Source organism: Sceloporus occidentalis, unplaced genomic scaffold, assembly GCF_023333645.1.
Source record: "Sceloporus occidentalis isolate IW3139 unplaced genomic scaffold, rSceOcc1.0.p SCAF_255, whole genome shotgun sequence".
NCBI classification, from domain to species: Eukaryota; Metazoa; Chordata; class Lepidosauria; order Squamata; family Phrynosomatidae; genus Sceloporus; species Sceloporus occidentalis.
Genome location: NW_028317235.1, coordinates 178579 through 200131, shown reverse-complemented (window position 1 = coordinate 200131; position 21553 = coordinate 178579). Strand labels below are relative to the sequence as shown.

General features: G+C 42.0%; 1 protein-coding gene across 1 annotated transcript in view; it reads left to right on the top strand.

Moving 5' to 3' along the window:
- LOC149275958 (hyccin 2-like) overlaps positions 1 to 15164 on the top strand; it is a 118967-nt gene extending 103803 nt beyond the window's left edge. The window contains exon 10 of the mRNA XM_089504081.1: positions 14572 to 15164. Coding sequence (XP_089360207.1) covers positions 14572 to 15164 — 593 coding nt within the window. The remainder of the gene's footprint in view (positions 1 to 14571) is intronic.
- The last annotated feature ends 6389 nt before the right edge of the window (positions 15165 to 21553 follow it).

The following is a 21553-nucleotide window of genomic DNA, read 5'->3' as shown; positions in this document are numbered from 1 at the left end:
ATGTCTGATTCTGTTTATTTGATCTATACCTTCACATGTGAATTTCAATTGATCTATACATGCAAATTTGGGTTTGTGTGTTAATGTGTTGATCTATACCTGCTATGCTATGTTTCCATACATTATTTACGGGTTTGTATGTCTTATTCCGTTGTTCTATATATGTGCTGTTTCATGTGTTGTTTTTTTACATTTATTCGGAGAAGCCCTAGTCAAACAATGCAATAATATAGTATTACAAAGGCATACTGACAGAGTAAATACCGTCATGTACAATAGATCCACAAATCCAGTACAATAAGGCAAGAACAGAAAAGAAAGTAAAACGAAAACAAAAAAAAAAACAAGGACATGTTATTGACAATATTGCGATTTACAGCAGTATATGCATAACAAACAGCAATACCAATACAGAGGTATCAGACAGAACCAATGTTGAGGTAGAAGCACACCAACTTATATACACACACACAGATCTTGATAAGAGCATGATTACATAAAGATGGACAATACCCTGCCCAGACAGCCTAGCACCACAAATCGGTGGTTTCCAAAAAACAACCTGCTCCATTGTGCCTGCAACTCCTCAAATCCCCAAACCTTGGCCTTCCTCAGGTTACTACCCGCACCCCCAAACATATACGGGCATTAAAATCCCGTTATGGGACGGATGCCTCTTAGAACTTGAAGGCAATACCGCTCTGTTGTATTGAACGTTTAAAATAGTAACAACCTTACTCTCCTTATGAAGAACAGCATCAAGCCAATCCATTTGGAATAGAAAGTAAGCGGGACAGGACCATTGGTAATAATGCGACAGTATTGCCCGCTTTGCTACAGGTGAAAGAATGAGTAGGAGGGATCTAACGCTCGCTCTGTTAGGGGGACTATGGCCAGAAATATGCCAAAAATTGCCCATTCCACAGTAATACAAAAGTGAATACCCAGAGTGTTGGTGATCCCAGAAAGATAAGGAAGGAGTGTATTAACATAATTGCAAAGATGAAAATAGTGAATAGGGTGAATATTTTGGACTGGAATTGTACAGATGTCGAAAGACAACATCCTCCCTGCCATGCTGCAACTGCGGGTTATGAACCAAAGGGTGGAACCACATCTTCTAGGCCCAAAATGCGTCGAGGCCAGTCCACCGCAAAACGATAATTAGATGCCAGATTATAATCCAGCAAATTCGAAAGGTTCACACCCCATAACGGACTGGTTGTTGGAGTTTAACCATCGCAATTTTAGTTTTTTTGTTACACCATAGGAACTTATGTAGCAGTGTATTGTGATATTGGATATCTTTCTTTTTCAAGGTAATAGGCAACATTTGAATTGAATACAGTAACTTGGGAAAGAAAAGCCATTTTATACAGGTGACACCTACCCAAAAAGGAGTGGTTAAATTTGGACCAAATATTTAGAGGAGCTCTCCATTTGACGCAATAACGGAGTAAAATTAAATTTATACAGTTGTACCAAATTCGTCAGGATGGTAAGGACTAGATACTTCAAAGTGGGGAATTGAGTCTAGTTAAATGGGAACGTCCCCCTCCAACCTTGCTTAGCATGAGGGAAAATGGGAAGCGCTTCAGTTTTAAGATAATTAATTAAAAATCCCATAGGCTAATGGAATTGCTGAAATAAATTAAGAAGGTGGGGCATCGCCGCTTTGGGATTAGAAAGGAATAATAAAAGATCAGCAGCAAAAGCAGCAATCTTTAGCTCAAATTTTTCCCACCTTTATTCCCTCAAATTCAGCAGAATGTTCAATAATACGTATAATACCTGTTTTGCTTCTCCGTTCCTCCGGTCATCCTGCATATTGGGCTCCTTTTCTTAATACGGGAGGCTTAAATTCCTTAGGAGGAATCCTCCCATTCAAAAATCCATTATAAACTTCAGCAAGACGTGCCGGTAAATATGTAGTACTCAGTACTTATATTACCCAGCTCCTAGGCCATCCAGGCCCTTACCGTTCGGGAGGGATTTAATGGCAGAGGAAATTTCAAGAGGCATGAACGGTTCGACCAAACGCTCACGATCCTCAGGTGACAATTTCAGAATATTAGCTTGCTGGAATACCTGAAGCATTATATCAGGGTCGTTAGGGCAGGGCAGGTTCATAGAGGCAGGGTAATCCAGGTAACAAGGCCCAGCTGGATGTATTGACTAGGGATCAACCCAGGTAACAAGGCACACCTGATCCTAGTAAAGAATTCTGAGTGCTCCAGAGGGCGGAGGGTGGCAACTAGTGGTAGCAGACTTAATGCCACAGGTATAAAAAAAAAGCCATGGTTCAGGCAGCGAAAAAGTGGTTCCTGACATCTACCAAGGGTTTTATGGGCAACATATGCCCGGGAAAGATCATCGGTTAGTTGGGCAAGTTTAGCTTCAGCCTCCCTCCTGCGTCCCACAACATAAGCAATGATGTGCCCTCTCATAACTGGTTTCGAAGCACCCCAGAATAAATTGGGGTCTTCCATATGCTTATGATTATCATCAACATAGTCATTCCATTTAGTAATCAAGAACGTTCTAAATGCTTCTGAAGCACATAGATGACTAGGAAACCTCCAATTCCGGGAAACCCGATATGGTGAAGCCAAACAAATATCCATCCATATGGTGTCGTGTACCTATACCCCAAAACTTGAAAAAGCCGCAACTTCACCCTGAGTGATACCGAATGGGAAGGCCCAAAGGGAACACCAAGGGCAGAAGAGATATTGAGCAGCCAGAAGGCAAAATAATATAGGCAGTCTCTGAGGAGAAGATGGCTGTAGCATAGACAGTGGAGGTAGCACCGGAACTGCAAAACGGAGTGTAGAAAACAAGCCAGGATTCGGTACACGGAGGAGTTAATCAGACAAGCCAGCATTCGATACATGGAGGAGTTAATCAGACAAGTCAGGATTCGGTACACAGAGGAGTTAATCAGACAAGCCAGGATTCGGTACACGGAGGAGTTAATCAGACAAGCCAGGATTCGGTACACAGAGGAGTTAATCAGACAAGCCAGGATTCGGTACACAGAGTAGTAATCAGAGTAGGAGCAAATTGCAGCATGTCAGACTCAAAGACCACACAAGGGTAAAGTGCAGCAGACCAACAGGCCTTTTAAATTAGGAGCCACACCAAGCCACGCCCCCGGAACTGCACTGGAGATTGCTCAGGCAGCAACACCCCCAGTCATCTCCCAGCCTGGGCACGCCCCCACCTATGACTCACACGCAGGTTGCTAGGAGACGTGTGGCTAGAAGCAGCTACACTAGGTTTGCTGCTATGCCGCAAATGCGAGGAACGGCACCCGGACAAGGCTTCTCCGGAGAGGTAAGTTGTGACATATGGGAGCATGATCAGAGTTTACTATCTGACCAACCTGAGCATGATGCAGGTTTAGCCTGTGCAGAAGTAAATCAGGAATCAACAGGTAATCCAGTCTAGAAAAGGAGTCATGCGGGTGAGAGTAAAACATATACCAATCAATATCAATATATCAATGAAAGTGATCCAGCATGGGCAGGGAGGAGAGTCCGACAGGCCGAGAGGAAGAGCCGGATACATGCAATGTTGCATTAGCCACTAAATTAAAGTACCACCTAAAATCACATTGACGGCTGAAATTCCCACTAGGAGTGTATATACCTTGGCCAAAAAAGTAGACTGATCAGAATTTGGTGCATAAACATTCACAAAAATCAGAGTGTCATTAACTAATTTAACCTTAAGGATAACATATCTCCCTTCCGGATCACAAATTTCAGACTCAACAACTAAGGGCAATCTTTTGGAGAGTAAAATAGAGGCACCCCTAGATTTCCTGGTCTACCTAGCAGAGTAACAAACACGAAGCCATGGAGCTTTTAAAGTATTTTTTTCAGGGTCACACCCATGGGTTTCTTGGAGGTAAATAACATCTGGACACAGACGCTTAAGATGAGCAAGAACCTTTTTGCATTTAACAGGCATGTTTAAAACTTCCAAGATACAACACGCATTGAAGACAACATATCATTACTACTATCTGATTGCATCATGGTAAACGAAACCAGGCCCTCACCCAATGCCTCGTTTTTGAAGTAATGAAACAGATTGCAAACCTAAAAACTGTGGTTCAGGAGAGTCCCAGCCAGCACCCCAGAACGCCCAACGGTCAATGTACATAACGAAAGTGCACATCACCAGTTGTACAATACTATGCTTCTCCCATTTTTTATCTATAAACCAAAACATGGCGCCATTTGACTTTGCGCCAATTAACACAACAAAACAACAAAGGAAAAGAAAATTAACACATAACCATCGAAAATGTGCATACAGGCAGATAAAGGCGGGCATGAAGATGAATACCCATATACCAATTACCTTTATAAGTCCCTAGACCTAGGGGAGACAGATCGAGATGAGCGAGACAGAGAACTAGAATGAGAAAGATAATGAGTAAGGAGGGCCTCCCATACCGCAGAATCTACAGGCAGAGAGGAAGAAGACCTGGCACAATCACGAAGAAATTCTTTAGCCGCCATTGGAGTGTCAAAAAAATAAGCACGTCCCTCATGAGTAATTCTGAGCTTTGCCGGATAAAGAAGAGCAAGTTTCACCCTTTTGTTGTAAAGCTCTGTACAAACTTCAGAGTACTGATGTCGCTTGGCTGTCACTGCTGCAGAAAAATCTTGAAATAGTAACAGTTTCTGTTATAAGAAAAAGGCGAAGAATAAAAAATAAAAATATATACAGATCTTTTAGTTTTTAATTATTTTAAAATTATATGTAAAATTGATTTAATCTTAAAAATAGCCACTATTTTTAAAATTAAATTAATTTTATATATAATTTTAAAATAATTAAAAACTAAAAGATCTGTATATATTTTTATTTTTTATTCATTTGTATTACTATCTTTTTACACTTACCTGTCTGCACCTCTAATCATGTGTATATCTTTAAGAATTATATGTACACCCACATTCTCCTTTTTGTCATGGGCTGCTTATTCTATTGTTTATATTATTAATTATCCACAAACTCTTTGAAACATTTTAAAATCGCTTTATTAAAACCCCTTTTCTCGTCCGGTACTCCGTTTTTCTTTTTATGTGAGCGGCTTCAGAGCCGGCCTTAGGTGTTCTGGCGCCCTGTGCGGACTACTCCTCTGGCGCCCCCCCCCATCCCAAAAAAAGAAAGGAATAAAAACTTGTAACAAAACCACTTCATTGTCTGGCTTAGTAGTAGGGATGCACCGAAACAAATTCTGGACTGAAACCGAAAGTGCAGCATTTACCTGGCCAAAACCGAATATGACCCCCCACACACCACAAAAAAATCTAACACTTTTATTTAAAGTAAGTAACACACCAAAATAGGACAAAACAATTAAATAATATTATATATATATATGATTAACAGCAATCACATTCCTATCATGCCCAGGCATACCCAGATTCCAGGATTTACTCACAGACTTGGCATGATAGGAGTATGATTGCCCTATCTACCCCTTCTCACTCTCTTCTGCCCTATCTACCCCTTCTCACTCCCTTCTCCCTATCTACCCCCTTTCCCCTGTCTCACTCCCTTCTCCCTATCTACCCCCTCCTAACTATCTACCCTTTCCCTCTTTGAAGTTCACTTACCTTTCAGGAGTCCTGCGGTGGGGGTGCAAGGCCTCTGCCTCCCAGCTCTGTATGGACAGTATAGAATGATGGGAGTTATGATGTACTTTTAGAGCATAATTAGATAATGAAAAAGACATTGGAAATGGTACAGCATAACACCCATCACTCTCACACACTTACCAATCCACACATATACTAATCCACACGCATACCAATCCACACGTATACCAATCCACACATATACACTAATCCACACATATATACCAATCCACACATATATACCAATCCACACATATATACCAATCCACACATACTAATCCACACACATACCAATCCACACGTATACCAATCCACACGTATACCAATCCACACGTATACCAATCCACACGTATACCAATCCACACGTATACCAATCCACACATATATACCAATCCACATTTACCAATCCACACATATACACTAATCCACACATATATACCAATCCACACTGTAGAAAAGCCCCTTTAAATCCCGGGATATATAACTACTACAGATTCCTCGTCGTATGAAACTCCACTTACACCAGTGGCTTAAAACAATGGGTTTATTAAAATAACAAATACATATATATGAGTATATAGAGAAGCGTCTGAAATACAAGGCTCTATGACTAACTATACTATGCTAATGACTCTATGTGTGCATGTAAGGATGGGGTGTCCCTGTCACCTTGATGTTATCCTTCCTTCTTTCTTTCTGGTTCTCTCTCTTGTCTTTGTTGCTCACACAACACCTTTATAGCCACTATGCCCAAACAGTCCCAGCCAATCATCTTCTTAGTTTGTGTCCACTCATCCTTAGGAAGGCACAATCTTGTACCTGCACCAGCTGCCTGTAGAGACCGCTCTTGTCCATGAAGTTAGATTGCCCCCACAGTGCCTCAGGGCAAATTCAGGGTGGGTCTCTGGAATGTTGATATTGTCTCCTTTTGTTGTAGGACAAACACATGCTTGTCTCCAGCCCAGATACTATCTCCTGCAGTCCTTTTGTTTTAGGAGATTGTAGATTGTATCTCCTGTTTATTGTTCCCACCTGGTAGAGAGATAGCTCTTTGATGTATTGTGAGTTCCTGGACATTTGGGTTTCGCCACTAGTGTAATTCCTTGAAACTGGTTTACTCAAGAGGAATCCCATTGTGTTGGGATCCAGCTGTTGTCCTTGGAGATTAATAGTTGATTTATATTTATTACACACACATATACACTAATCCACACACATACCAATCCACACACATACCAATCCACACACATACCAATCCACACATACACTAATCCACACATATACCAATCCACTCTCACTCTCACTGAATGCTTTCCTACCTTTCCTCTCTTCTCCTTACAGCTCTTTTCCTTCTCTTCGCTCCTCTTCTTCAGTTCTTCTGTCTTCTTCCGGGTCAGAGGGCACGGACGGCAGTGGGCGCGGCTTCAGTGTTGTGCGCCGGGATCTGACAACAAACCCCAGTGCACAGCAGCTGTTGCCGCGCGGATCACAAGGGAGCGGTATCGGAACTGGATTAAAATCACTCAAGGGAGCCGGAGGTCTGTTAAAGACCTCTGATACCGCTCCCTTGCGAGCCTGGTCCTCCAGCGGCGGACATTACCCGCTAGGTACGCTGCTGGCGGCAGCGGTACGCTACGTTGGCGGCGTCGGACCCCGCGGCGGCGGCAGACCCCGCGGCGCCCCCTGAAGTGTGGCCGCACAGGTCGCACACCCCAAAGGCCGGCCCTGAGTGGCTTGTCTACCTTCACACGATCGGAACAGCGGCGGTCTGAGGAGAAGCATTTCCCTCATCTTTTTTTATGTGAACAACGGAACAGCTTTATTAACAATTACAAATGCCGCAACACAAGCCGGATAATCAGAGATACGGCAGAGCGTACTGACGGGGCTACACCAGTGGGACGACGTAACGGAGTGACGTTACCACGCCACCAGGAAACTATATAAAATGGACTCTTACCCCGGACTGTTTTATCTTGTTTTTCTCCTGATGAAGCCGTTTATTAATACGGCGAAACGCATTGAGATTTTCATATTTTAGTGTCAATTATTTTTATGATATTTCTGGATCCTGATTCAACTGTGGACGTCTGATTATCGTTCGAATTTCGGGATTTTCACACTTTATTGCTGGCTTTGCATAACATCATTTGAGTTATGCCACCAATTTTGTAAGTGTTTTACTTTTTATTATTAAAACTTGGATAAAAAATATTGCACCATTTGGGTATCTGCCTATACATTTCCAGATCATAAGAACTCAAGTCCCATGGTCTTTTGATGAGCTTCCCATACTGCTACACTTGTGAGTGCACTGTACACCTACACTATTAAGTGTATATTTTTTACTACACTATTATTGTTGTTTTTGTTTTTTCCACATATCCTTGCGCCCCAATTCTGTGAAGTTTATCCAAAGATTTAGGAAGCCAGCTCGTGACTAGATCATGCAATGCTGCAGCTTTAACCTCTTCAAGCAGGCCAACCAAATGCAGATTATTACGTCTACTAAGATTTTCAAGATCATCTACACGTTCCTGTAAGGTTTCAATCAATTGTCTTGAGATCGAAGTGATGTAGCCATCTTGTATGTCAGACACCCTGGACTCTACAGTAGTAATTCTTTGCCCTTGGGAAACCAGCTCAGTGAGACAATTTCTCAAGCTTAGTATCTAAGAGTGGAGAGATGATGTTAATAAGATTCTTGAGCCGTCAGCGGGCCAGGAAGAGGGGCAGATTTGAGTGCCACTGCAGACTTATCCCTCGCCTTGCCCTGCCGAGTGGACATTTTAGTCAGAGGGACCATATATTTTTCCATGTGTATGCTGTGTGACAGAAAGCAGGGGATGATAATGGAGGGAGTGTATATACCCCCTTATATTTTGCAGTGTGGTTACCCTCAATAGTTTTTACCAGCCCCAGGGAGATGTTTTGTTAATAATAGAACTGTTGGATATCTGTTATTTGTGTATTTTGTGTCCCTGGGGTGGAGCACTTGGAGAGTAGGGCGGGCCAGTGCGCCACTCCACATTTTGTGAGCAGCCAAGACCAGCAGGTGGAAATCCAGTCCGGAGATTCACGGTTACTCTCCTAGTACTCACCTGTTTCTAGTAATTAATGGGAGACGCAGTTAAGTAGCCGTCCAACTTCAGTTAGGTTGGAGAACCTTGTATAAGTTAGTGCTCATGAGAGCAAGGCTTTTTGTTTGATTTATTTATTTTTGTTATGCCTGTGGTGAAAAATAAAAACAGGCCCAGCCTTTTATTTTACCCTCCTCGTGTCTGAGCCGTCTCTGCAGCCTGATAGACTGTGTGTGAGTAAAGATTTCCGTACAGAGTACCAAAGTGAAGGGGTATTGTGCCACAGCTGTTATTCGTGAGGACCCCTCCCCAGTAGTAAGAAATAAGAGGATACCACAAGGAGGAATAAAGCAGAAGGACAAGCAAATTAATCAAGGCCACACACCCTTTGATAGGGTAGGACACCACATATAAACACAAAAGTATTAAGCCAATCAAGGTGGCAACAGATTAAACTTAACACAACCCCGAAAGACAGAAAATAACAAATTTTTTTTTTTTTTTGCCTTACACCCTTCCCAAACCCTGCCCAGACCACCCAGCCTTAACCCCTGCCTAACTAATGATGATATCCAATGGTGAAAACAGCAAGGAAATGCCAACAGTCACATGCAGTAACTACTGCTCAGTCGGGCGCTACCTGGCCGCCACCCAGACTTGCAAAGGTCTTAGAATGTTCAAATCTTGCCAAACAATGGTGCCCCTTGACAAGTTGCTGGCAGGACCCCACCAGGTGCAGAAAGATGACTCCAGCAACACCGATGATAGCCTGCAGCGCAATACAGGAGACGTATCTATTGTTCAGTATCTCCACAGCCTCTGTTACCACATGTAGCGGAGCCCCAATGCAGTGCAAGATAATAACCAGGCACAGGAAAAGGCAGAGGACCACCACAAACACCGTGCTCCGCTCCCCTCCGCACAGGGCCGCAGGCAGCTGGTGGAAGCCCCTAACCACTCCAGCAGACTTCGGGATCCCCACGCACCTCACCGCAAGGCCAGCGATGACTCAGCAGATAGCACCTGCCTCCAGCCTCTGTCTGATCCAGCGAGACCAGCTCCTTCACAACTCCACTTGTCACCGACCTCGCAGCGAACGCCAAGATCCACCCCAGCAGGGCAATCTGAACGGCTGTGGCAGGCAGGGACTCCGAGCGAAAGGATCGTAATCCAAGGTAAGTATGCACACGAATTTGGGCCTAGATGATTCACAGTCCGGATCCTCAAACCCAACAATGTAGGGTAAAAGTTGGTGCGGAGGAATGAGACACACAACAGGCCTGGTGCAACACATGAGGTGCGTACCCCAGGGGCACAAACAGTTTTTACTCCAAATAATAGTCGCGATGGATACGTGGTAGTGAGCCCTCCACGAAAAATAACAGACAGAAGGATGCCAACGGATAAGATTCAAGGTTGAGGAGCTTGACTAAAAAGCAGCCATCTCTAGGGCCCACCTCCCGGAAGTCCTCCATTTTTTCTAACCAATTACATAAGGGAATATCCCCAGTCTTGTAAAGTTTGATTAGCAAACACTATTTATCGAGCAGCACTGACAGTGATATAAAGCTCTGCCTTCATTAAATATTTCCCCCTCCCAACTGCTCGCCTAAATGATTTGTTCTACATGGAGGAGGTCATGCCCGTTTCATTTTCTAAGGTCCATGGGAAAACAACATTCTGTCTCCCTATTTGCTCTTGATTGAGCAAACGGGAGGCATCTTATAAGTACTAGTAAGGATCTTGGGCGAGTTTTCTTGCAGGCTGCCTATAAAAACCAAGGTATGCGCCCTTGGGCAGGCTCCTCTCCATGTCACCAGGTGATTGTCGTGGGCATTTCAAGCCGAGCATTACTTGTGTATCATGATCACAGAGTGGCTATTTAAAGAGTTCATGGCAATTAGATTTAAGTCTAGTTTTGGTTCATTTAAGAATAAGTGTCAAATTCAGAGAGCACAAGGACAAGCCCATATAGACCTTTCACCAAGAGTTTAACCAGAAGTGATCAGCCAGCTTCTTCTAAGCCCTGATGCAAGTCATCTAGTTGGATGACAAGCTTCACTTGTCAATTTATTTGTGAGAGAACTTCCATCAGCGGACTATCCGACTTAAAACTCACTTGAATCGTTAAATGGCACATCTTGGGCTGAATTGGTGGGTGCTTTTTGTTCCATCTTGAGCTGTCAAACATTAAAGACTTGGTCTGTCTCCTGTTGTGGACAAAAGAGTCTTGCGGTTGGTGGTACCTTGATTTATTTTTCCCACCTTTAATATGTTTTGTGTTGCCAGGGATCACAAGGGTATGTTATTTCCTTCCCTTGTGTATCCTCCTGCAGTACTTATTGTTTGTCTCACTAAATCTTTTTGTGTGTGTGTACACCGATCAGCCATAACATTATTACCACCTGCCTAATATTGTGTAGGTCCCCTTTTTGCTGCCAAAACAACCCTGACCCATCGAAGCATGGACTCCACTAGACCTATGAAGGTGTACTGTGGCATCTGGTACCAAGACGTTAGCAGCAGATCCTTTAAATTGCGAGGTGGGGCCTCCATGGATGCTTCCTGGTGCCATGTGTTCTCCAGGTAAGCGACGCACATGCACTCAACCATCCACGTGATGTAAAAGAAAACTTGATTCATCAGACCAGGCCACCTTCTTCCATTGCTCCGTGGTCCAGTTCTAATGCTCATTTGCCCATTTTAGGCAGTGGACAGGAGTCACCATGGGCACTGTGTATTCTGACACCTTTCTGTCAGCAGTGGCATTCACTGTTTCAGCAATTTCAGCTACAGTAGTTCATCTGTTGAATTTGACAACACAGGCCAGCATTTGCCCCCACACACGTGCATCAATGAGCCTTGGCCGCCCATGACCCTGTCACAGGTTCACTTTTCCTCCCTTGGACCTCTTTTTGATAGGTATTGACCATTGCATACTGGGAACACCCCACAAGAGGTGTAGTTTTGGAGATGCTCTGAACCAGTTATCTAGCCCTCACAATTTGGCCCTTGTCAAAGTCAGTCAAAACCTTACGCTTGCCCATTTTTCCTACTTCTAATAATTGAGGGCAAAATGTTGACTTGCTGCCTAATATATCCCATGGTGCCATGATAATAAGATAAGATAATAATGACTGTCTGTTATTCAATCCACCTGTCAGTGCTCACAATGTTATGGCTGATGGGTGTATACACCTTAAATTGGCTTTGTTATTACAATGAGTATTTGTTCCAGCCTTCTTGGAAGTGGAGCTACATACATCTCTCTGTTAGTGCTGCTGGAGAATACACAAGGAAAATAAGAATTTAACATTCTAGTGTACAGTGAAGGAAAAAATTATTTGATCCCCAACTGTTGTCACCTTCTCACCAAGCTGCTTGGCGATGGTCTTGTAGCCCATTCCAGCCTTGTGTAGGTCTACAATCGTGTCCCTGACATCCTTGGACAGCTCTTTGATTTTGGCCATGGTGGAGAGTTTGGAATCTGATTGATTGCTTCTGTGAACGTGTGTCTTTTATACAGGTAACAAGCTGAGATTAGGAGTACTCCCTTTAAGAGAGTGCACCTAATCTCAGCTTGTTACCTGTATAACAGATACCTGGGAGCCAGACACGTTGCTGATTGATAGGGGATCAAATACTTATTTCATTGAGTAAAATGCAAATCAATTTATGACCTATTTGCAATGCGTTGTTCTATATTGTTTTTGTTGTCATTCTGTCTCTCACTGTTCAAATAAACCTACCATTAAAATTATAGACTGATCATGTCTTTGTCAGTGGGCAAGCGTACAAAATCAGCAGGGGATCAAATATTTTTTTCCTTCACTGTAGTTATTTGTTAGCTGCTGCTTGAGCACAAACATATGTAAATAAAAATGCTAGTTTTGTGTGCTTTACCACATGAATTAATTAGATGGATTCCATCCGTAATACTGTTCCTGATCATTATGCTAGAATTAAAATGTCACGGTTACCCCAAGGACACATGGGGGTAGGTTTGAGGTTGGGAGGGGGTACTGATGGATTCCTGGGGAATCTGTCACCCTAGGAAATCCCAGGGTCTATGTCAACCTGTGCTCATTAGGGTGCACAGGGTGACCGGAAAACCCCATCTGGTCTGTCCTAACCATACTCCCATGGACTAGCCGGCTATGGGTCTCTATATGGCTTGAAACGCTCCATGCGCCTGACCGGGACCTAGCCACAAATTCATGGAACTGTACTGCGGCTAGGAACTGTGGCGATGCATGCTGACAATTAGAAGCGAGTCGCTACAGACATCCATTGTCCCACCACATCACTCTTTTGGGGTTACTCTATGCTCATGATGGGCAACACTTGGAGGTAGTTACTGAGAGGGAGCTAATTTGTGAACCCTAGTTTTATTACCCATCTTTAAGACCCGGGTTTACCCAGCCACAGCAATGGAACTCTGATCCTGTTACAGTGCAGACTATTCCCGGGGACATTTCTGATGCTGTCGCTCAGGGTCTCGATGCCAGATAGTTGATTTTTGGAACACAACATCCTTGGACCCTGAGCTCTAAATTGATACCCGGGATTGGGGCCGCTCCCTCAGGATCACCCTGAAATAGTGACTTTTTGTCAGGTGGGCATTGCTGGCCATAGAACTGTATGGAGGAGCCTGGCTGTGTAGTAGTTGATAGGATTTTACTCCTGATCCAATTATGTTGTGTGTATAAATATCTGTGCTGTTCCAAATAAAGTCAGTTCCTGTTTTACCTCAATAGGAGTTCTATCTTGTTATTGGGGTAAGTCTTGGTGCTGTCCTTGTCAGTACAGTAAAGAACTGTATTGCAATGCTACAGTGCCACCGAGGTTCATGGGGAGTGGTCTTTCCTGCTGTCTTTCCTGCTAGTTCCACCTGACGATTGAAGTTTTGTTTTCTTGGTGGCTATGGGGAAAAGGAAGCAGCGCTGGCAGGTGTACCCAGTCGGGGTACAGGTCGGTCCCATCACATAAACATATCTGTATAAATCTATATTATGCACCTCACAGCAAGTCATATCATAGGCAGAGGCAGACAGGATGTTTTTACTAATCTGTGCATACCAGACAATCACACTTGAAGAGAAAAATGCATCTTCATTTTAAGCATGACCTATTAGGATAAAGCAAAAACAGCTTCTGTGTGTGATATTAATTTTAGATAGCAGTTTTTAGCAAGCAAGGAATGCATTGTGGCCTTCCTGAGTATTTTAATACTCAGTAGAGGTCTTTGTGGAACTAAGAATAGTATTATATTCCCACCAAGCTGCCATTAGAATTTCCATATACCGTATTTGGTCGATTAAGATTTCAGAGTAAAGTACCCTTTGTCCTATATTCGAGGTTGTCTTATAATTGGACCTCAAATAGAGGTCTGAATACAAGGCTAAGATCCAGATCCCCTGCAGCGCTGCAGGGGACCTGGATCTTCCTCTCTGGAAACCTCCGCTGGCAGACGTTCACTGAGAGGAGGATCTCCCGCAGCACTGCAGGGAACCTGGATCCTTATCCCTGGCAGGTGGTGAATGTCTGCGTGCAAAGAGTAAGGTTTAAAAAATGACATTTGTTCACCATTGAGGGAATTAGTTGGTTGTCATCACATAATTATCGTTTTGAAAATCATGGGCTACCTTTGTCCATTATAAACAAACCCCAAAGGATCAGAAGCTATTGTAGATGAACAAACGCCCAAGGATCCTAGCATAATAAAGTACACAGCACAAAATTGAATTCAATTCAATGTAGTAAGTTCTGTTCAAATTTCCTGCAATGGTTAACATTCAGTGCATTTTACAATAAAATACTTTTGCTTTCAGGTCTGGGAGGCACAGTTGGTGGAGAGGACTTCATGAACCCGAGTGATGCTGATGATGGTTTTGCATCTGGTGTATTGGTTAGCAACCAGCCAATGGGATCCAAACAGACTTCATCAACTCAGGGAAATGGCTCAAGAAAAGGTGGTAGTGTGTATTCAATCAAAGAGAGAGAACAATCCACACAAGCAAAGCCTACTGAAAATCTTTGGGATTCAACTCCTAAAAAGTACATTTCCAAGCCTCCAGATACCACAATTGAAGGGACAGAGTTATCACCAATGAAGAAGCGCTTGAGCTTTCCAGCTGGTCATATGGGGCCAAAAAACAATAGCTTAAGTTTAATTAGAACCTCCAGCACCTCATCCACTAAATCTTTTGACTATTTAAATGGCAGTCAAACTGGTTGTAGTGGTGGGAGTGAGGGTGATACCAATCTAACTTCTGGAAGTACCAATCGTTTCTCTACTATTAGCCTTCAGGAGGACCGGCTAGGCCACACAGGAGAGAATAAAGATCTCCTGTCTACTGCTGCCCTTTTGACCAAACAGTCTCGATCCCCTAGTTTTAATATGCAGTTAATTTCCCAAGTGTAATTTTGTACTCCTAGAATAAGTGGTGCATCTTTGCACGGAAACAAATAATTCCTATTTTAAAATACTTGATTCCCTATTTCTTTTAGATAAATAATATATATATCTATATATTTATATATATATATATATTATAGTGAAAGCAATGCAAAATCTTCAATTCTGTCGGAGAAATAGAAAAATGCAAAAATCAGTGATTCTTTTTCTTTTCTGTTGGGTCACATACGAGTAAAGATCCCATTAAGTTAATCTTTTTTAAGCTTTGTTTAGTATAGTGGTTCTAGCTATATACGTCAAGTTGCTTTTTAGACTAATGGTATGTTGTTTTTTATTCCAACCAGAAGTTTATCTGCCAAAACATTTTTTCCTAAAAAATTAAATTACCCATGGTATGTGTCTCTCCTTCACCCTTTATCTTTGGGGGTTAAATTCTGCCCAAGGATAACTGGCAGAAGAGTCTTTCTGATGCATTAGGGAGCCTGCTGGTGTCGCAGTTGTACAAAGTGTCTTCCCAAACTATTTTCTTCCACATCCCTTTTTCCTTTATTTATTTTGTAAGTAGGGGTAAGTATAATAAACTTACCTGATTCTTGAAGGGGGAAGCTAGCGGATTTTGCAATTTATTGCCGTTTAGTGCTCCTCCCTCTGAAGTTAATCTTAATTCCTCTCAATCAGCTGTGAGATTTAGGCACATACCAACCTATTCTGTATGTGGCAGTATATATTTGCTTAGACGGTTCCAAGAACAGGGCCAGTTTATTTCCCTTCTGTTGGTATGGATACATAATATTTGTGTGAATCTGTATGGTCACTCTGAAGAGGTGACATAGAGGTATTAGTACTGTTTATGGTTGATGTCCTGCCAGTAGCTGACCTCTTGTTAAGATGATCTGCCCCATATTATGTGGTGTCAATTTATGTATCATCTGTGATCGCTGAAACATATGTAATCGTATTGACCTATATGCTCCTAATGCTGTATAATTGTTGTAACAGGTGTTTTGATCATGACATCTGTTCAAAACTAGTCAGCATTTTCTTGCATGCTCAATATGTGCTTAATCACAACAAAAGCTTTCCAATGTTTTGGAGGTACTGCAAGAGAAGAGGGGCATAATTAGAACACGTGAAATGAATTCTAAGGCAGTTGTTTGTTTGTTTTTTTATTATGGGAAGGCTAGATCTTCTAGGTCTCTCCTCCAAAAGACCACTGAAGTCTTCAAGGGCATGTGTAAGCTATAATCTTCTAGGATCCAGCTCCACTGTGGCATTTTCAGTAGGTGCACAAAAACATAACACACACACACATGCCAAAAATGTGCCATCAAGGCCCCCCCCCTTATGGCTGCCATTATAAAACAGTTTTACTAGAAACTTGCATACAAAGGATTATTAGTTTTATACATTTAGGTAAAATCTTCACTGTAGGACATTTTTTGTGAGATGTTACTGAGTAAGTATGTGTGTATAATTTAGCAAGATAAAAAAATCTATTATGCATCTATGCAGAAAAAAACTAAATGCTGTATTGTGCAGCCACACATTTTTTTTCTTTTCCTATTGAATCAGATTTCCAGACATGATATAGAGCTTTTGAGAGGAACACAGACACAATCACCAGTTCAATTGAATTTAATTTCTATATTTTTTACTATGATCTAAATTAATTATTGGTCAGTTGTTTGAGGAAGCAATGAATAAGTGTACAGAGCTGTTTACATAAACCAGGGGGGGAAACCTTTTTTCTGCCAAGGGTCATTTGGATATTTATAACATCATTTGGGGGCATACAAAATAATAAACTTAAAAATTAGCCCCGTAATGTATATTTATTTCACAGACAGCCCTCCATTTAGTATTGATTTATGTAATGCCCACAGACAGACCCCCCCTTGTGAATTAATGCCCCATTGCCCCACACCCTTGTGTATGCCCCCCCAGCTAGCTCCACATTGCATATTGTTCCCACCACCCAGCAACTCTTTTATTATTTATGTGATACCTCCAGCCAGCCCCACATTGTGTATTTATGGCACCCAGCCAGCCCCCACTATACCGCAGTATCATGTCAGCCCTGGCACCCATATTACATCCAAAGGACCTGCCTAGCACCCAGACTGGAAGCATATTTGCCCCAAAGAGCCTCTCTGTGAGATCTTTGCCTCAAACAGCCTCCCTGTGCCATCCCTGCTTCCCAATTGCTTCACTGTGCCATGCTTCCCCCCGTTACACATCCATGCTATTACACACATATTCATTCATTCACAGATACTCATTCATTGAGGCAATGAATGAGTATCTGTGAATAAATGAATATGTGTGTGATAGCATGAGGCATACACATATACTCATTCACAAATATTCGCTCATTCACGGTTACTCATTAATTCCCTCATCCATACATACTCATTCACAAATATACCCTCATTCAGATACTCATTCACCCCCCACACACACACACACACCTGAACTGCAGATCTCCCTGTGCTGCTCGCAGACTTCCGCAGGGGTCGCTGCTTCCCTCTGTGTTGCTCGCACTCTGTGTGAACAACTTCTCTTTTACTGGCCAGGGGAAGCAGGAATGCAGCAGGGTCATGTGAAGTGGCGTAAATTGATGTAACTTTGCTCGGTTCCTGGTTCCCCAGGGCGGTCCAACTAAGCAAGCAACGCATAGTTAAGCAGTGTAATGCAAAAGTGATCACAGGTGAGCTCGGTCACAGTTGCAAACCCCCGCGACCGCAGTTGCTGCCTCTTTTGCCCCACAGGCCAGAATAAATGATTTTGCGTTCCCCACCCCTGCTATAAACTAAACAAACATGAGATAGACGTGAACTTTTGAGAAGAACACAGATGAAAATGCCAGTTCAAAGGAATTTAATTTCTGAATTTTCTACTATGATCTAAATTAATTATTGGCCTGTTGTTTCAGGAAGCAATACATAGGTGTACAGAGCTGTTCCATTAAGAGCTGTGGCATAACTGTTGGAGAATTTCCAAGTACTTCTATACCTTGGGGTTCCAAATTATATAGATATCGTTATCGAGCGGCTCGAGAAAAATCAGACACAGGAGCGTATGTATAATAAGATCTAATGGCGCATTATGGATACAAATATATGCTTATCACAAAGACCGGAAATAACATCCTATTCTAAACCAATCATAATACAACACATACTAATATGTCCTTACAAGCAGCATATTTACAAAATAAGAGGGACAGAGGGTGGGCAATGCATACTTGTTGTTCAAAAGAACCTGGTACCTAGTTCCTGCCAGAACCGGTGTTATGAGATAATAGTGTGGACGTGTACTTTTAGGAGAACAAAATATGGGATAGAGTTCATCCTTTATTCTTCCACATAACTTTAAGGTTTGCTTTGTTATTTTGAATTAACCCTTAAATGTAACACATTATATCACATGAGTGATTTTGCACAAACATTCTTCATGGTGTTGATATGTAAACGAGGATACTCACTCAACTTGAGATAAAACACACCTGCAGTAAATCTCTCACCATTCTTTTTGTGTGGGGTACATAAATAATTTTATCTAGTGTACAACATTATCAATCAAAAGGAATTGATATATTTGGACCAAGTAAAACATTTTAGATTTTTGAATTAAAAATTCTAAACAGATTAAAGGAGTCTAAATCTTGTTATGATATTCAAAGCACCACTATTCTCATTGGATTTGATCATCCCCTTTTCTTCCTCTATTAGTGTATAGCTGTAGGATCTGGCTTTATTGGGATGTTTACCTTTCGCTTCTTGGTGATCAGGAGCTAAAGGTACAATTTAACTTCCTAATGACAATTGATGGTGCGGGCACGTCACTCAAAAACAAAGGCTTAACGACAACTGACGCGCCAGGACCGACATGACTTCAAACGGGTACAGAAAGTTATCTACGGTCGCTCAGCGTCGAGGCATTCAGCAACACCGCGATCAACATCAGGATGCCCATTTTAAAAGAGTTAAATGGTGTCACTGAAATACCGCGATTACGAAGCATTCAGCAACACCGAACGCGCCATGGACGCGCCATGACCAGGGCTGGCCTTAGGTGTGTGCGGCAGCCCGGGACTTAAATGAAAACATCGTTTTTGTTTTTTTAAGTTTATTTAACATGGAGGATGTTAAATAAAGTTAAAACAACAACAAAAAAAACAATGTTTTAATTTAAGTCCCGGGCTGGATCGCTCGTGAGGTTATCAGCAACGGGTCGGTGCCCCTCACTCTCCGTGACTCCTTTGCGGTGACGGCGTTTCATGCTGTGAAGCGTGCACCACAGCAGAGCGGGAAGACGGACGCCTCCCGCCCCCCCCCCCCGCAGGACTCAACAAGGTAAGTAAGGATAATGAGAAGTAGGGAGAGGGGGGGAGGGGGGAAGGCAGTGAGAAGGGGCAGAGGTGGTAGATAGGTGGAAGTCAATGGAGCCCAGCTTTCTAATCACAGTGTGATTAGTAAAATAAATAATAAAAAAATATTTTAAAAAAATAGTAAAATTAAAAAAAAAATCCCACTGATGTCACCATCAGGGCAACCTTCATGTTCCAAAAATTTTTTTAAAAAATAAATAAAAAAAGCCAAAAAAATAAAAAAAATATATATAAAAAAAATTATGAACAAGTCCTAAAATTAGCGCTTTAGCTTAAAACAATTCTCGCATGGAAAGTGTCCATGTGGTGTTTACTTTTAAAAAGTGTATGAAAATTGAATTGGCCGGGTTCAACAATGTCCCAATTAACACCGGGGGAAGAATGACCACACATCTAATTTCCAATTTGAAAAATGCCCACATCCCAAATGTGGCCTTTTAGCCCCCACAACCTGACAAACCCATTCATATGGGGTATCGCTGTACTCAGGAGATGTTGCTGAACACATATTGGGGTGACAGAAAGACATACCATGATCTGTAAATTCATACCTAAAGTACGTGTGTGGGGAAAAATACACACAACAATACTACTGCAAACTTTGAAATAATGCTGGTGGTAAAATGTGTGCATGCAAAGAGTTAAAATACCAACATTTGAAATACCCTGGGGTGTCTAGTTTTCAAAAATATAAGTTTTATAGGGCACACTGAATTGGCCGGGCTCAAAGATGTACCAAATAGGGCATGGGCAGTGGATCACCAAATGTCAAAGTTCAACATTGAAAAATCTGCATGCCCCAAATGTGGCCCTTTTTCTCCCCAAACAGCCAGGCAAACCCATTCATGTGGGGTATCACTATACTCAGGAGATGTTGCTGAACACGTATTGTTTTATGACAGTGACATATACCAGGACCTGTTAATTCATACCTGAAGTAAAATGTGTGTGAAAAAAGAACCGCAAAAAAATTACTACGACAAAGTTTGACAAAGACTGGCAGTAGATTTAGTGCATCTATTTAGCATCTATTTAGCAGGTTTTTTCATTAGCTTTTAGAGATGAGTAAGAGATTTTTCAAGTAAAAGTTAGAAAAAGTCCTTTTTTCAAAAAATGTCACCATATATTATATTTTTTATAGTAGATAATATTATACAATCAAAACAATGACATCTAAAGAAAGCCCTTCTTGTCCTGAAAAAACCAATATATAACTTGTGTGGGTTCAGTAAATGGGAAAGAATAAAATTACAGCCAAACACGAGCAGCGCAGAAATGTAAAAACAAAGGGTAGAAAAAATAAAATCAGCCATTGTCACGAAGGGGTTAAAAAGGTGGCTATTTGAGGGGTTGTTTTTATGCAGGGCTTAATGTCTGGGGGTCCTCGTATGCAGGCTACACACCTTCAGGTGAAATGGAGCAACTTGTATTTTTAGTAAATTCCCTGAAGATCAGATAACAATATAATTCAAAGAGCTCTCTGGAAGATGTGCACAAGCCATCATTTTTATCAACTGCAGTGTATCATTTACACTGGCGCCCACTTCTAGGGATAGTAGCCAGAATACTACATTGTCTTCATTTATAAACAATATGTCTAACCTTGGAAGACAGTTAATTGTAATTATGTGTGTAGTAGATACATGCACTGGTTCCCCATTCAGGCAGAGATGGTACGAGGGTGGAGTGGCAAGAGTTTAAATGAGATACGGTGTGAACCCAATGAACCATACATGACGTTTAATACAGTCAATTGGCATGTTATTATGGGAGTCCTTTTGTCTAAACCATGACCAGGTGGCATATTTGATACCTCTCCTAGCCAGAAAGGCACCGTTATGACCCTGCAAAGAACCCTTCAACAAACGAGAGTTATGAACTCTTTTTTTACTAAAGGTTTTATTTAAAAGATTAATTATAGATCCAGGGCTTAATGTCTGGGGGTCCTCGTATGTACATTTGAGGTGCCCCCATTTTTCCTAGCAGAATGACACCAAACAAGGTT